General features: G+C 42.4%; 1 protein-coding gene across 3 annotated transcripts in view; it reads right to left on the bottom strand.

The window, feature by feature from the left end:
* Positions 1-17,147, bottom strand: part of ANK2 (ankyrin 2, neuronal) — a 493,620-nt gene that overhangs the window by 388,408 nt on the left and 88,065 nt on the right. The window contains exon 2 of one of the 3 annotated variants that reach the window (XM_012727798.1): positions 2,672-2,732. The exons of 1 other annotated variant lie outside the window; for it this stretch is intronic. In XM_012727798.1, coding sequence (XP_012583252.1) covers positions 2,672-2,692 — 21 coding nt within the window. In that variant the 5' untranslated portion in view covers positions 2,693-2,732. Of the gene's footprint in view, positions 1-2,671; positions 2,733-17,147 lie in introns of those variants that run through there. One more of the 3 variants, XM_012727801.1, reaches the window with a different exon arrangement.

Here is a 17,147-nt window from a genome sequence, read left to right as displayed (position 1 = left end):
TCTCCATGTAAATTCAGGGGGAACCACATTTAGGTGCTGTCTTCCAACATGGTTCTCTTTTATTTCTATGGGAGAAAGCAATTAAACATTGGGTTTAAATAAATCCTTCAGCCACCTAAGGCTTAGTAATCTGCAATGGCTAGCTGAGAGTTGTCATCAAATTGGAGGCTCAAGACAACCGACGGTATCGGCACCAGCCTAACTTAACAACACTGTCCTCAGTAACACCTTCCTGTTCCATTCTCCACAAACACCATTTCCAACTTTCCTCCTTTCTTCAAGTCTTCACTACTTGGCTATACCCTCTTCGGAAAGAAAACCAAAAACATAGATGCTCTTCTAAAGTTCTCCTACTAGGTCCATAAGTCTATCTACAAATACACTACTGTCACCGCCTTATTAAATGGATACAAATACCCACCCAGCAGCTCTAGACATATCCTGCACCCCACAACCTCAGCAACCCCTCTTCCCTCTCAGGACCTGTAACCTCTCCACTCCTTCCACAGGCTTCCATTAACATTTACATATGTTGAGGCGACTCTCAACCCAGCCTCCATGTTGCTACTGAATTCTCTCCACTTCATTCACAAAATTTTGAAATAACTGTCTCTTTGCTAACTCTATTTCCTCACCTCCTACTCATCCTGCAAACCAATTCAGCTCTGTTCTGTCATTCCAGTACATTGTCCCTTGCCAAAGTCATTAGGGCATTTATGTGGGAAAACATAGAGGGTTTATTGAAGTGTTCACCTTCCCTGACCCTTAGCAAGAGTGGAGACACCATGCCAACTCTTTAATCCCTTCCTTTTTCCAAAAACTGGAATTGGTCATCTGTTTTTTATCACACTACTGTCTCTATAAAAGTGTTCTCAGGACCCTCCCTGGTGGCAAAGCAAGTTAAAGCGCAGCACTATCAAGCTGGCCGCAGCCACTTAGCTGTGAGTTTGATCCAGCTGGGGAAGGGGGGTGACCCACATGGCGCAGCAAATCTCTCCTGACCTGCCCACCACTCCCCTCAGCTTTGTACTTGGTCGATCTGCGTGTTCTGCTCCCCACTCTGTCTCTGGTGGATCCTCTCACCTCCCCTGTACCTTTGGCCTGTACCCCAGCACTGTATGCATAAAGAAATCTCTTTTTTTTTTTAAAAAAAAAGTGTCCTCATTTATTTCCAGTCTTAGTTGCCAAAGCTAAAACTAAGACGAATGCTCTTATTATCAATATTAATAAAATTACCTAATTATCATTTGACACAAACAAACAAACAAAAAATCCACAAAACAGAAGAAAAAGAATTCATGCTAAGTTAAGTGACCCTCATTTAAAAAGTATAAACATTCTGGTGTAAAGTTATTTTCCCAGTTATTTTTTTCTTAAACCACTTCAAATTGAACCTCTTCAAAGGCATCATCCCTGAGTTTTGAAAGCCCTGTCAACTAAATTTCTTATCAAAGTTAGAATCTTTTTTGTAATAAAATGATGATTTATTCTTCTTAAATTTGTTATTGATCATATACAGAAGTTAAGTAGATTTTTCCTTTTTTTTTTTTTAGATTGATTTGTTTATGCATACAGAGCTGAGGTACAGGCCAGCGGTGCAGGAGCAGTGAGAGAATTCACCAGCAACATAATGGGGAGCAGAATAGGTGGATTGACTGAAATACACTGCTGAGGGGAGCAGCAGGCACAACAGGAGAGGTCTGCTGCGCCATGCGGGTCAGCTCCGTGGTGGGGGATCAAACTCGCGCTTAAGCGGCTACAGCTAGTTTCGCTATGCTGTGCTGTGCTTTAACCTGTTGCGCCACCAGGGAAGGCCCTGATTTCTCCTCTTTAAAGGTTCTCACAAGTCCTCTGCTTGTTAAATAACTGCTAGTAGCATAAAAGAGACAGTCCAGAGCATCTAAACCACACCGGTCTACTGGTCTTCTGCATGACGGCAGGTGTTAACGGCACATGTAACTCATGTAACTCATAACAGTAGTGTCCTATAACCAGACAAAATGGTCTCCAGAATCACTGAAAGATCTCATCTAGAAAACAGATTTTTTCGTAGATGAAATTCAAGACTAAAAACCAGCTATTCACAAACTATGCGAATGATAATTATCCACAAGTAAGAATTCTTACATTCTATTATGTCTTTAAATATCATATTTCCTTTTCCCCTCCGTCCCTGTTATTTATTTTTCATATAAATAGAACCTGGAGAATTCTCCACATGGTGCATTACCCACAACCACATGCTATATGGGCAAACTTAGAGCACTCAATTTTATGAGTAATTCTGAAGACAAAGTTTGATCACAGAAAACAAAACAAAACCCTTACAAAAGGCAGACAGGTGAGATGCGAACACAAAGTCCAAAGTGTTACTTTTGTCTATTATATCTAAGTTTCTTCTACCCACCACCATCTTTCCACCCTTGGTCCTGAAGAGCTGACAAAATATTCAATTTATTAATTTATTCCCAAATAGCATTTCCAAAGCAGATATGAAAGCCCTGTCATGATTACATTTCTCACGATGAAAATACGATGAAAAACACTAATAAATACTTTAAAATATGCTTACGTCACAGACTGTTTTTGCCAAAAAAGTACTTAGTTACAATTCAACCTCTGTGTCTTTTAATAGCATTTCTTTATAGAAATATTAAAATACCCAAAGTACCTTTTGCAACATGGTTGTCATTTGAAATAGCAGTTCTTCATGTCCCTGTTCAGTTACTTACCTAAAAGAACAAAAAACAAAAAAAGAAATTTACGTTAGAAATCATTTCAAGTTACACTTAACAATACAGTTTTTATATTTCTAATAAACAGGTTTGTAGACATTGGTGGCACAATGGGTTAAAGCACAGCACGAAAAAGCTAAAGCCACTTCAGCATGAGTTCAATCCCCGCCCAGAGGTGACCCACATGGCACGGCAGACCTCTCCTGACCCGCCCACTGCTCCCCTCAGCAGTGTACTTCGACAGTCAGCCTGTTCTGCCCCCAACCCTGTCTCTGGTGAATCCTCTCACCGCCCCTGCACCTCTGGCCTGTACCCCAAGCTTAAAAAAAAAAATGAGCCACCCTAAGGTCAGGTAGCTTGGTCAGACTTTGTAAGTGCCAGAGTGCCTTATCCCCAAAAGTATTCTTTCTCATGATAGTCTGCTTCCTACTTTAAACACTCTTGCTTTATTGACATTTAACTAGCTATCAAGAGGTTAGACACCATTCTCATTCCCAAGTCTTCTATATTATATCAGGAATTACTAACTGTCCATGCCTTCATGCAATGCAATTCGGTCTATGGCATCGCCAAGACATAGAAACAATGTGATGTTTCCTTTTGGTTTCCTCTTACTTTTCAAGAAAAATTTGAACTTCAACAGCCAGTAATTAACATTCAAGTCCTGAGAGGTTATGAAAACATGAAGGACTCAAACACCAACAGGCGTAGAGTCCCAATGATAATGAAATCCCTAGGGGTGCATTTAATTTTCATCATAGAGTCTTGACAATTCTCAATGACTTCACACTTTTTACAACCTTTCCAAGGTGATCCTTCTGCATATTAAAATTTGACAAAATAAGGCTAAGAATCCTTGGCACGTTCCAGTGGGCCCTGAATGAGGATCCACCAAGGAGCTAGAGAGACAAATTCTTGAGCTTCCACCCCAGACCTTGCAAATTAGAAATTCTGGGAATGGGGCCCAGTAGTGTATTAGCAGCCTCCCAAGTGACCGTGATGTAAGTGAAAGTCTGAATACCACTGCCTATGTGAAGCAATTTGCTAGATTCTTTGTCTTATTTGTATCACTCATTTATGGGTTATTCTCAATCTTCAGTTTCCGAGAATGTTCTTGAAACTCCCAACAGCAGACCGCTGGTGCACACCGTGTCCAATGCCCACCATTCTCTCTCCCTGTCCTTGTCTTATCTAACTTAGGTCTCACTTAGAAGAGTAAAGTATGAGGACTCTCTGGTGGTGCAAAGGATTAAGTCTCAGCACTGTGAAGCTGTCTGCAGTCACTGCAGCACAAGTTTGATTCCCAGCCAGGGAGGAAACCCACATGGTGCAGCAGACCTCTCCTGTCTCATTCACTGCTCCCCTCAGCAGTGTATTTCAGTAGATTCACCTGTTCTGCTCTCCACTCTACCTCTGGTCAATCCTCTCACCAAACCCCTCCACATCTCTGGCCTATACCCCAGTTCTTGCATGCCTAAATAAATAAATCTTTACAAAAGAGAGTAAAGAATCAACAGCGATAGTGTCCACATTCATATCCTGGGAGTCACTAAAATCACAAACAGGTGCTTGGTGACTTAACAAAGGTTTTCCACAGCTTACTTTGTAGGTGGAGAACACCACTCTTTCTGCCTTAGTAACAATTTAGAAACTGTAACATTTAAGTATTCATAAAAAATTTCCATGGGGGGGGCAATCAAAAGGAAAGATGAAGAACACCATGGCCAATGTCAAAAGAACACAACATGTTCACAAAGACCCTGCCCAATTAAATGCAAATAGGGGCTCGCATTGCAAAATATTCATTGATATTTTCCATCTCTTATATTAGTGGTTGGACAGCAGGGCCCACAATTCAGCATTTCACACAACATGTGGAACGGAACAGGAAAATCAACCTGTCAAGCACACAATGAACAGAACACTCCATCGCTCTCAATACTTTGAATTTCAATCCCACTTTCTAGAGATCGTCAAAAACAGCGCTATGGAATGAAGCCCAGGCTTCCAGCTCCCGTCGGGCTGTTCTGTTGAGTCTCTGAACACGCTGACCTCTACTGAAAAACGCATAGTTTCCTTTGGAAACTCAAAACCAGCTCCAGGGCTTTTCATACTTTTATTCTTCTCCAAGAGAATCAAGAGCAATTTAAGTGCTCTTCTCGTCACTGTGTCTGCAACTCTCCTCTCTTAATGATGCTGTGTCTCTTGCTTAACTCAATTGAAAATGCACTTCCCTGGCCTCCTTCAGACCCACAATTCATTTGATTCTCCTGACCTATGACTGTGAATAGCTTTTGGTGGTGAAACAGATCACACCTCTTATTTTCCTCCTTTCAAGGGAGAGTGTTTTGCTTTGAAGTTGGCCAAGAACTCTGAGTTCATTTGTAACGAATAAAATATTAACTACACAGATACTTTCAACATCAATTTCTCAACATTTCTTTCTTCCCTAAACCCAGTAGAAAGCCCACATGAAGATAAAGACTCACTAGTTTCAATCAGACATTTTTGCCTTATTTTAACAACTACTGAATAGCAATAACCGGTTCAGTTGCTTTCCCTGGTATTCTAGGCGTTTTCAGGAATGTACATTTTCATTCATATCTTGTAACAGCCTAGTCCCATCTGACTACTAAAAGTCGTATCTGAACAACTGAATAAATAACTAGGTGACTTTGCAGGAATTTTCAGCACTAAAAGTGTTAGATACAAAATCTAAAAAACGACTCCCTGCAAAATAATAAGTAGTATCAGCCATGCAGACAGCATTACTTAAGTGCCTTCCAATTTCATTGAAGATGGTATAATCAAACAAAATATAACAATAATTATAAGAATTGTGGAAAATGTAACATACAGTTGTAAGAAGGTAATGATAAGTGAACAGTGTGGAGGGAGGGCGGATAATATGGGAATCTCTGTATCATCTGCTTAACGTTTCTGGAGACATAAAACTGCTCTAGAAAAATAGTCTATTTTTTTTAAAGTTGCTGAAATAAACTAAAATATGCTCTTACTCTTTGGGTTACACTTTGTTTTATAAAGTAATACTATGTTAGATAGTAAATCTTTTTCTTTGGAGATCCTGGACAGACACCTTCTACAGATACAGTCTGGTGGCACTGGGGGAAGTTGGGGCCGCAGTGCATGGTGTTGGAGGTTCCAAGCAGATTTTAGGCCACTGATGGATCGAAACAATGCACAGGCTGGGGAAGAAGCACCCATATGGCTTCCCTCCTTGGAGGGCATCAGCATCATCTGTGCATGGAATTGTTTGAGGCTAGAAACACCCTTAGAATAAACACCCACTCCCGTGCCTTCATTTTTACATGCGAGGACATCTTAACAACCAACCGAATTCTGATAAATGATGCTCTTCAGTTATTTTCGAAATGCAACAAGAGCCTAATACTAAAAGGTTAAATAAAATCAATCTTTTTTTAAATATTGTGCAAGTAGACTTTGCTTGAAACAGGTGCGCTTCCTCATGTAACTTTACTGTGGTGAAAGGGCCAGCGCAGAAAGCAGGCAGGGCCAACGCAGACGTAAAACGCAACCACACGAGAGGGAGGGCGAGCTTCATGGGAAAATCCGAGAGGGAAGAAACGTCGGCCCTGGCAGACAAGGAGCTGCAGCCAGATAAGGGTTTCGAGAGCAAACACAGTTTCAGTTTAGCCTGAACGAAAACCTACAATCACCAGGGCCTGATTACTGAAGAACTGACCGCTGCCTCGGTGACCACTTGTCCAAGAACCTGGTCTAGGCATTGAGAAAAAAAGTCTTCTCAGATCACTGTTGGAGAAGAACCAGTGGGACACCATAGTGGAGACAGGTAGCTGAAAGCAGGAGCCCGGGACTGAGGAATAACCTCTCCTGTGCCACAGTGGCCACCATCGTTTGCCTACCCCTTGCGGAGGTAACACCACAGAACACCCGCCCTGGCGTCAAGGGTTTTGTTCTCTATGAACCGTCTCAGAGGAGGGAGCTGTGCTTAGAACAGGTAAGTGGCTATCAGAAGGTCTCAGGGTGGTCTCGGGGTGGTGACAGCAGAAATGACACCTGCGGCTATAGAGATCACCCAAACCAGCCCCATAGCAGCGATAACACCCTTTGAAGGCCCAAAGCTCCTTCACCTCCTTTTCTTGGCAGAGAAGATGTTACATATGGGACCTCCCTGGTGGCACAGGGTTTGTTAAAGCGCGGCACTATGAAGCTGTCCGCAGCCACTGCAGCACGAGTTCAATCCCTGGCCAGGGAGTGACCCAAAGGGTGCAGCAGACCTCTCCTGTCCCGCCCGCTGCTCCCCTCAGCAGTGTACTCCTCAGCCGATCTGCCTATTCTGCTCCCCACTCTGTTTCTGGTGAATCCTCTCACCCCCGGCACCTCCGGTGCTTACCCAGTTCTTGAGTGCATAAATAAATGAATAAATCTTAAAAAAGAAGAAGAAGAAGTGCATTTGAGCTGGCTTTATTGATATTTTGATTTTGGAATTCACTAGTACTTGGGAAAGCAGACTTGATTTACTGTCTTGCCTGGTTGGTTGTTGTTCTTGGTATTTTTTTATACACAGAAGTTTTGCACTTCAGGATATACTGGGGGGAGCAGCTGCTGTCCAGCAGAATCCCCAAGTAACCAAAAGACGGAACATGCTTGCGTATGAATGAAAGGTGTTCCTTCGGGTTTTTACAGCCATTACATCACTTGTCTGAAAAATGACACAAGAGCCAGCATCTGCGAGCTCTCGGGCTGTATGAGCAGAACAGCAAAATGGTGACCTCAGTGGAGCATTTTAAAAATCTATTTAATTCCACGAAGAATAGACAATGCCACTCTGGAGAGAAGTCGATGGCATTCTGCACTTCAAAGGTCATAAAATTGGTGGGGAAAATAATCCGGATCTTCACTGATGAATGGGAATATCTTTTGCAGATCCTGCTTTGACTGTTTTGCCTTTTTACACTGAAAGTGGTCTGTGAAAGAGACGATTCACGGGCTGTACGGGAGCGTGTGGGGTTCTCTGGCGCTGTAGTGATGTCATGCTATGTGGCCTTAGGTTAATAAGCCCGCTTTTAATGCCATCCATATTTTACTCAACCAAATGGAACACGATAACGCTGACATTAAGTGGCTGAATGTTTATCACAATAAAAATTTCCGCTAGGAAAATATGTTTAAGAGGATTCGGGGTAACTGAATTACCCTTAGGTCATTCACCAGCCATTTGATGCTTCACTTCTAAATGTCTCCATCGGGAGTGGCCCTATAAACCTATAAAACTATTACACAAAATGCCTCTAATGCACCGACATCCTAATGTCACCAGCAGTATAATTTGTTCATTAAACCTGCCAGGCATTTTGTGAATTACCGGAGAGGTTATCATTTGTTAGGAATGAGCTTGAGGAGGGAAGGAAACATTTTCAGCTCCAAAGTGGCATTTGGCTCCCGCAGCCTCGTGCCATCTACAGACTCTGCAGTTGTAAAGCCTGTGTCACTGACTCACAGAAACCACAGCTAACACATGAGCACGACACACTTCCCTCTTGCGGGTGAAGTCAGGCTGAAAGGACATGAGAGGATGGAAAATTCAAGGCAGTGAAGAGAAGATCATGTTTGCGGTGAAGAATGGCATGACTGGGCCCTCCCTGCTGGCAGCAGTTAAAGCGCAGTACTGTGAAGCTGGCAGTGGCGGCTTCAGTGCGAGTTCGATCCTCGCCCTGGAGGTGACTTGTCACAATGTGCAGCAGACCTCTCCTGTCTCGCCCGCTGCTCCCCTCAGCAGTGTACTCCGCTGATCAGCCTGTTCTGCACCCTACTCTGTCTCTGGTGAATCCTCTCACCACCTCTGGCCTGTACTCCATATATGTAAATAAATGAATCTTTGAAAAAAAAAAAAAAAAGAGGAAAGAATGGCATGGCTTAGTACTGGCATCTTCCTAAGGTTTCTGTAGCTAAATCTTAGGCAATTGTGAAACATCCTGTAACATATCCAGAGAAAACAACGGAGTCCAAAAGATTTTACATCACTCAATAACATGAATGCCTTTAAAAAGACAACACTGAAAAGGAATACAAATGGCCAAAAGGCCTATGAAAAATGATCAATCAGGGAGATGCAAATCAAAAGCACAATGAGATACCACCTCACACCAGTGAGAATGGCCTATATTTTGAAAAGTGGCAAAAACAAATGCTGGCAAGGATGTGGAGAGAAAAGAACTCTCCTACACTGCTGCGTGCTGTGCAAACCAGTCCAACTATTCAGGAAAGCGTGGAAGACCCTCAAATTACTAACATTACTAATAACTAACATAGTGAATCTACTATGTGACCCAGAAATTCTACTCCTCAGGATCTACCCAAAGGACACAAAAACATTAACTGAAAAGGAAACCTACCTTGATGGCAGCTCCATTCACAATAGCAAAGCTACAGAAACAACCTAAATGCCCCCAAACAAATGACTTGATTTTTTAAAATGTACTATTCAGAAGTCAAAAAGGATAAACTCATGCCATTCGCAGCAACAGGGATGAAGCTAGAAGGGGTTATGCTCAATGAAGTAAGTTACAAGGAAGAAGAAAAATATAGGGGAGGGGGAATACAGGGAAGCCAAGCCAAGCTTCAAACACAGATTTTTTAGCAAGTTTAAATGCATGAAGATTTATCTTCTCCTCACCTGAAAGGTCACTGGTGCGGCTAGGTAGATAGCCAAATATGTGAGATCAAACTGTTTTTCCAAAAATCATGATCAAGCTCAAACATACTCAAGCCACACATCCTACAGCCATGGGGTTCAAAGGGAATTCCAAGGGGGTGGCACTAAAAAGACTTACGCTGTAAATCTAACCTGAGTACCTTCTTGCACACCCACCAGCCATGCCCTTCACTGAGTCCGTGATGCTCTGGCCGTGACTATGGAACCCCACTAGCTCCCACAGCAGCACGCCAAGGGCCGGGCTGGTGACCAGAACCCCGTCAGCGTTCTTAGTCAGACCTTTGTCCAGTGCTTTACATCCACAAGAGCTTTCAAATACTTCAAAAATCCTTTCAGTCTGGCATTGTTATGATCTCTAAAAATGATGAGATCCTTATTTCTTGGATCTCCTCTGGGAGAACACATTGTATCCATGCACACACACACACTTGATTTTCATCCTTTACATCAGCCCAATGACATACATAATATGTCTAACTTTCCAATGAAACAGCTGAAGCCTCTTGCCAAGATAAATAAAGATGGTCCAGTTTGAAGGGCCACATTTTCCTGCCACGCCAGAGCTCTCTCTCTGTCCCCAGCATTCAATGACTACACAATCTCTGAACAGAGAACATTAATCTAAGGATGTCTTCCATCTCTACCTCCTCCTTCCAGCTGGGATCCAGAAAAGTTTCACTGGCCCAGACCTGGGGAGATCTCCCACTGCGGTCTGAATCCCGGCGGTCCATACACTCCCCTGCACAAACTCCCCTCTCATGTAGCATCAGAGATCAGAGTCACCCCATCACTATGCTTTCATATCCTTTTGAAATATAAAGTCTCTTGAACCACAAATGAATGCTGGTGCATTCAATTTCCCTGAAATAGTATGGTCACTCATTTAATAAATACTTACGAGAAAATAGTATGTCATACTTCAGGAAACCTAGTATGTTAATTGTAAGGATCAATGAAGCCACTTTATCTTCTAACAAGTCTTTGGGTGGCACTCAAAGGAGAAGTCACAGAAGTCATTTTGTCTACACGTAATAATAAATACATTTTAACATTGTACAGGTATTACCTCACATAAAATTCAGCATGGCCTTGTAACACGGGTCATTTCTGTTTTACACATCAGGAAATGGAGACACACTAACCAGGATAAAAATTGTCCTTCTAGTAAATATTAGAATCACAGTTTGAACTCACTCTGTGCTCTCAAGAGAGAGAAAAGTAAGTAATACTTCCTCTATTTTTTTTTTTTAATTTGCCTTCATTAAGAAGCATATATGCATCTTAATTTGTCTGGGGAAAATCTAGAATGAGACCATTTTCCCAAAATAACAGGACTCCCCTTTCACTCTCAAAAGTGTCCTTCTTTGAATAATAAACTACATTGTCACCCTTTTTACCATAAAAGTAACTAAACTGGTAACTAAACAAGGCCAGAATAGAAACCAGCACAAGATTAGTAAATTTTACTGTGGTAACAGGATAAACAAATTGTATGGTATATTCCTAGGGCACATAGAGAGTATGGAAAGGAAAAACCTACAAATTAATAGATCTTGGTTTAAGATCCAGCTTTGCAACTGACTAGTCTCATGGCAATGTCCATTGGCTCAGTATCAATTAGAGTCATCTATAAAACAGCTAAAAACACCAACTCCAAAGACTGCGGTAAAAAGCGAAAAAGACAACTAAGGAAAAGTACCTGAAAAAGTAACATTCTGTCTAGAACATGCCACTGTCTCAAAGGAAAAAATGTTTGTTATTCCCTGGACATAGTTTATCCTACAGTACAGGTCACTTTTCTGTTACAAATGAAAACGAGTTCTTCACTGGATTAAACCACCTTTGGGTAAGTACCTACCATTACTGAGCCAATGGACATTTCTTTCCTGAATTCCTATTAACGATCTTTATTCTGCATAGTTACAGCATCAGGAATTCTGTACATAAATGGATTGATTGCATAAAGCATTTCTGGAAGCCACATAACATCCTATAGCTGCTGTAACAGTCATCTTAGGTGGTCTGATCATGCACCTTACCACAGCAAAACCACACCATGGTTTATTTCTAGAATCTGGGACTTCAAAGACTGAGGAGCCAAATTATAAGGTTCACCTTGAGGGAACAGGAAAGGAAATCCCAGAGCAGCAATACAGGATGAATCTCTTTTCCTTTCTCCCACTGTGAAAGAACAAAACTCTTTGGCAAGGAATACAATGTTTGTATCTCCTCGTACAGACTGTGTTGGAAGAAAGAAAAAGAGGTGAAAAAGAATGGATGTGCCTGAATGTGTTATAAGCCACCGAAAAGTATGAGTTGAATGCTTTCTATGCTTAGTTATTTAGTTCACTTTTTAAGTAGCTTCTCTCCATAGCATGGCTTTGCTAGACAGTAATGAGGCAATCTACTAACGAATAATGTGTTTTCATTTAACGGGCTATAAAGGAGGAAATAAATTCAAAACAGCACTCAACTAAGGAAACACAGTCGCAATCCCACAGACCTCTACCGCCCTGATTCCTGGAAGAGTGCAGATTAGACCAACACTATTAGCATGAGGTTGTGCTTCTTTTAAGCTCAAGTAATTCATGCACAATGACATAACTCGCGCAACTCCCAAAGGACTTAGCAATTCCCTGACAGCTGGGGCATGCATTAAAGACCATAAACTAGTTATTTTCAAGGCTATATTAAAACGTAAAACTATTGGATTATGACTTGCTTTCCAAAAATAACTACTGTGTGTATACTCTCATTTCTCACACTAATTTGTAAAACAGAAATACCTAATCTTTTCTTTTTTTAAAGAAAAAATGAGGAATTCAGAAAAAAAGTGGGGGGGGAACAAAAGCAATATGAAATTGATAGCAAAAAATCTCAAGTGGGACTTCTAAAATAAAGTGTAGCCTGGCCACACTGGGCTCCACCATACAGGCAGACCTTGAAGAACATCATTTCACTCAACATTGTTTTCATATAAGGTTAGTAAGTAAAAGAAATCGACTCTCAGCCAGAGCCACAGTCTGCGTGGAGTTGGTATGTTCTCCCATGTTTGTGGGTTTTCCCTAGGGACTCCATTTACCTCCCACATCCCCAAAATGAGCATGTTGTCTCCGCTGTCCTGGCTGGAGTGAGTGAGAGGTGTGTGATGAATCCTGTGATGCAAGGGTGTTCTGTCCAGCGTCCTGCCTTGCGGGATGATTGCCAGGACAGCCTCAGGCCACCTGAGACTCAGAACTGGAATAAGCAGGTTGGAAAGGAATGAATGAATGCATGCAAATGGCTATGAAACAATGTGTCTGAGGTCTTCATTTAGACGTTTGATATGTTTTTGTGAAGAAGCCAAAGGAACTCACCTCTTAGCCTGCTTTTATTACCTGTCGTTTTTGCTCTAATCTGTTGAGGACTTAACGCACCTTCAAGGATCAAGATTGGCTGTGCAGAGCAATCTTCCCTAAATCTCTAAAAGAATGTGTACTTTTCTATTATTAAAAAAAAAAAAATCATGCATCACTCACCCAGAATAAAAAGAGGTGATATGGCCCACAAAAGATTCATGGTAAGCAGTAGCAAATGCTTACCATGCTGAATGAGTAAAGAGCATTAGCACTCAGTACCTAGTGGAATCCATTCTTGTTCAAAGAGCTTTAAGATTTGTAAAAATGGGGCCCTCCCTGGTGGCACAACGGGTTAAAACACAGCACTGGGAGGCTGGCCCCAGCTGGCTAGGGAGGTGACCCATATGCACAGCAGACCTCTCCTGTCTCTCCCTCAGCTGTGTTCTTCATCGATCTGCCTGTTCTGCTCCTCACTCTGTCTCTGGTGAGTCCTCTCACTGCCCCTGCACCTCTGGCCTGTATCCCAGATCTATATGCATAAATAAACAAATCTTTTAAAAAGAGAGAATTCAAAAAATGTTTTCTTTTAAGGAAAACTTCATACATTAAGATTTTGAGGAGAAAAGAAAGGAGTTAGAACTGTAGTTCACTACTTCATAATATCATTTGATTTAGTTCAACTGACTAACTTGATGTTAGAGCAATTTACATCAGTCGTAGGGGCTAAATGTAACGTGACATGTATGCCCTGATTATTTTTTTCCATCATTATTAGCAAGTCTTCCAGAAAAACCAGAGTTAATAGGGTTCCATGTCCTCAGGGCAGCATTCTAAATCTCTGTCTCCTTTGTTTAGCAATCCTGACATAACACAAGCAGGTACCATCACACCAACAGCTGACAACCGCTCTTCTATTTGAAAAGACTGTGCCATTCAATTTGAACCAAAAACACTTGTCACGGTGCAGGCAGTGGATTAACTAGAATCAGACCAAACCAGTGGTAGTGCCAAAGCCAGTCTGAAAGAAGCTGCTGGAACAAAAGCTGGATTTATCTCTTGCCGCACGACCAGCTTGTTTCTCTTTGGGAAGTGGGGGAGAAATAGGGTGCCAGATTAGAAAGTAGACAAGACTTCATTTCTATAGAATCAAAAGGAAAAAATTAAAATAATTCAAAGCTGTTGCAAAGTTGTTCACCTTGACAAAACTTGGCCGAAGTGTATTTGTAGCCCTTATATTTGCTAGATTCTAAAATGGAAACCAGAATGAAATTGATTTGCCCTCCACATTTTTTCTTTGAAAAAGTTTACCAACTCAGGGCCCTCCCTGGTGGCGCAGCGGGTTAAAGCACGACACTGAGAATCTAAAGCCGCTTCCGCATGAGTTCGATTCCCGCCTGCCCTGGAGGTGACCACATGGCGTGGCAGACCTCTCCTGACCCGCCCGCTGCTCCCCTCAGCAGTGTACTTTGATCATCTGCCTGTTCTGCTCCCCACTCTGTCTCTGGTGAATCCTATCACCCTCCACATCTCTGGCCTGTACCCCAGTTCTGTATGAATAAATAAATCTTTAAAAAAAAAAAAAGTTTACCAACTCAGAGACAGAGCGGGGAGCAGAACAGGCAGATGAACAAAGTACACTGCTGAGGGGAGCAGCGGGCGTGTCAGGAGAGGCCTGCTGCGCCATGTGGGTCACCTCCGGGGCAGGGATCAAATTCATGCTGAAATGGTTTCAGCTTGAGGGCCCTGACTTCCTTTTTTTTAAAGATTTATTTATTTATACATACAGAACTGGGGTACAGGCCAGAGGTGCAGGGGCAGTGAGAGGACTCACCAGAGACAGGGAAGGGAGTAGAAAAGGCTGATCAACAAAGTACACTGCTGAGGGGAGCAGGGGGTGAAATAGGAGAGGTCTGCCGCGCATGTGGTCACCTCCCTGGCCAGGGATTAAACTCTCGCTGCAGAGGCCGTGGCCAGCTTGTAGTGCTGCGCTTTGACTCCTTGTGCCACCAGGGAGGGCCCACATGGCTGAGATAATAAGGGGCTGATTCACACTAATCAGGAGGACTGAAGGCACTAAAAAAAATCTGGAGCCAAGGGGCAGACAAGACGGCTAGTGGAACCAGGAAAGTTACAGGGGAGGACCAAGGAACGAAGTTAATTTTGGATTCTAGACTAGGACACAAGAAAAACCAGAGGAAAAACAATGAGCAAAATAATGTGTCGCCCTGGGACAGAAACCATGAGAGGCATCGGTGCTATCCAAAAGAGGTCCAGGTAGGGGTGACCCAGGGCTGGGGGGCCAGATCCAGCTGGCACATTATTTTTACAGTCTATGAGTGAAAGTTGTTATATTTTCAAATAGCTGAAAGAAATGTAAAGACTATTTCACGTCATGGGAAAATGATTTGAAATTCAAATTTCAGTGCCCATAAAGTGTACCCAACACAACCACTCTGATTCAGGAGCCTCTTGATGTTAAGGTTTGGATCCTTCCTCTATGGCATTGTTATCTTTTATGGGAATTATCTAATATTTTTCATAGTCTCAATGATAAACTCAACAGAGCTTAGGTGTTTGTTTGTTTGTTTTTAATTTGTTTTCTTTTTTAACCTTTCAGCAATGGATGCATTAGGCCTACGATTCTGGCCTAATGATACTGGGATAATTTCATTTCGCCTTCACAAATGTTCCCAAAATTTCCGCTAGACATGACATCCTTTGATTCGGACTCAAAACCAACATTACAAATGTTCCGATCCACTGAAAATCTGCCATGTTGCATTTCCTAGATCAGGTTTCCAGCAACTTCAAATTAGCAAAAGCATTCAGAATCTGAGATGGAAAATACATTTTAAATGAGTAATGAATATTTCAGCAACTAAGAAGTGATTTAAATTGTTCTCTTTTGCAAACTGGTAATATGGACCCTAACATTGCTGGGAATTACTTCTGAATATTTTTCCCGACATGGATACTATAAAAACAATTCGAGGCCCTCCCTGGTGGCGCGGCGGGTTAAAGCACAGCACTGAGAATCTAAAGCTGCTTCCGCATGAGTTCGATTCCCGCCTGCCCCGGAGGTGACCACATGGTGTGGCAGACCTCTCCTGACCCACCCGCTGCTCCCCTCAGCAGTGTACTTCGTCGATCTGCCTGTTCTGTTCCCTTCTCTGTCTCTGGTGAAGCCTCTCACCGCCCCTGAGCCTCTGGACTGTACCCCAGTTCTGTATGCACAAATAAATAAATCTTTAAAAAAAAAAAAAAAAAAAAAAAACAATTCGAGTCAAAAGGCTTACAGAAAAATTATATTCATTCAGAGCAGCTGGTACACTCAAAAATTCATTCAGCAACAATATAAAATTCCACCAGCTATTTAAAATTATGCCATAGACTATATCTGATTGCCATATATTTGTGATATGGTAATATATGACTTTAAACAAATAGGTTTTTTCATTCTTATAAAGAAGAGTAAGGATTCAGTTAGTACTAAAGTGTGAAGCAGGTATTTCTGTGATAAGCATCAGTGAGGATCTTAACATATTTTAGTTAATAATATTGGAGCTATCCTGTAGGAAAATCTGTATTATCCCACTGCCACCTCCATCTAAAACTCCAAGTGAAGGCATGATATATGGAATGAGATCTTTCCAAATTCCTTCAATCTCTTTGCGGATGTATAGGGAGGTTGCTCACCTCTGATCTAACAATCCGAGAAACAACTGAACATGAAAGAGGATCCAAGCACACGTGTAGCAGGTGGTGCTTGGTCAAATCTGTGCTTGATAATTGCTATTTTTTTAAGATTTATTACTTTATGCATACAAGAACTGGGGTGCAGGCCAGAGGTGCAGGGGGTTGGGAGGAGTCACCAGCGACAGAGTGGGGAGAAGAATAGGCAGCGACAGAGTAGGGAGAAGAATAGGTAGATTGAAAGTTAATGCTGAGGGGAGCAGTGGGTGGGTGGAAAGAGGTCTGTGGCACCATGGGGGTCACCCGCCCTGGCCTGGGACGGAACTCGTTCTTCAACCCGTTACACCACTCGGGAGGGCCCTCAGTAAGTCTTATTGAGTCAGTAAGAATCAAATGTAGGCCCTCCCTCGTAGCATAAAGGGTTAGGACGCAGCACTGCAAGCTAGCCCCACCCGCTTCCGAGTGAGTTCAACTTCCAACTCCGGAGGTGACCACATGGCGCAGCAGACCTCTCCTGACCAGCCCGCTGCTCCCCTCAGCTGTGTATTTCAGTAGATCTGTCGGTTCTGCTCCCCACGCTGTCTCTGGTGAATCCTCTCACTGCCCCTGCACCTCTGACTTATACCCCAGTTCTGTATGCATAAATAAATAAATCTTAAAAAA

The sequence above is a fragment of the Condylura cristata genome, unplaced genomic scaffold (genome assembly GCF_000260355.1).
Source record: "Condylura cristata isolate star-nosed mole 26May11 unplaced genomic scaffold, ConCri1.0 scaffold00021, whole genome shotgun sequence".
Lineage (NCBI taxonomy): Eukaryota > Metazoa > Chordata > Mammalia > Eulipotyphla > Talpidae > Condylura > Condylura cristata.
The sequence above is the reverse complement of the archived record's forward strand: the minus strand, read 5'-3'. Positions and strand labels throughout refer to the sequence as shown.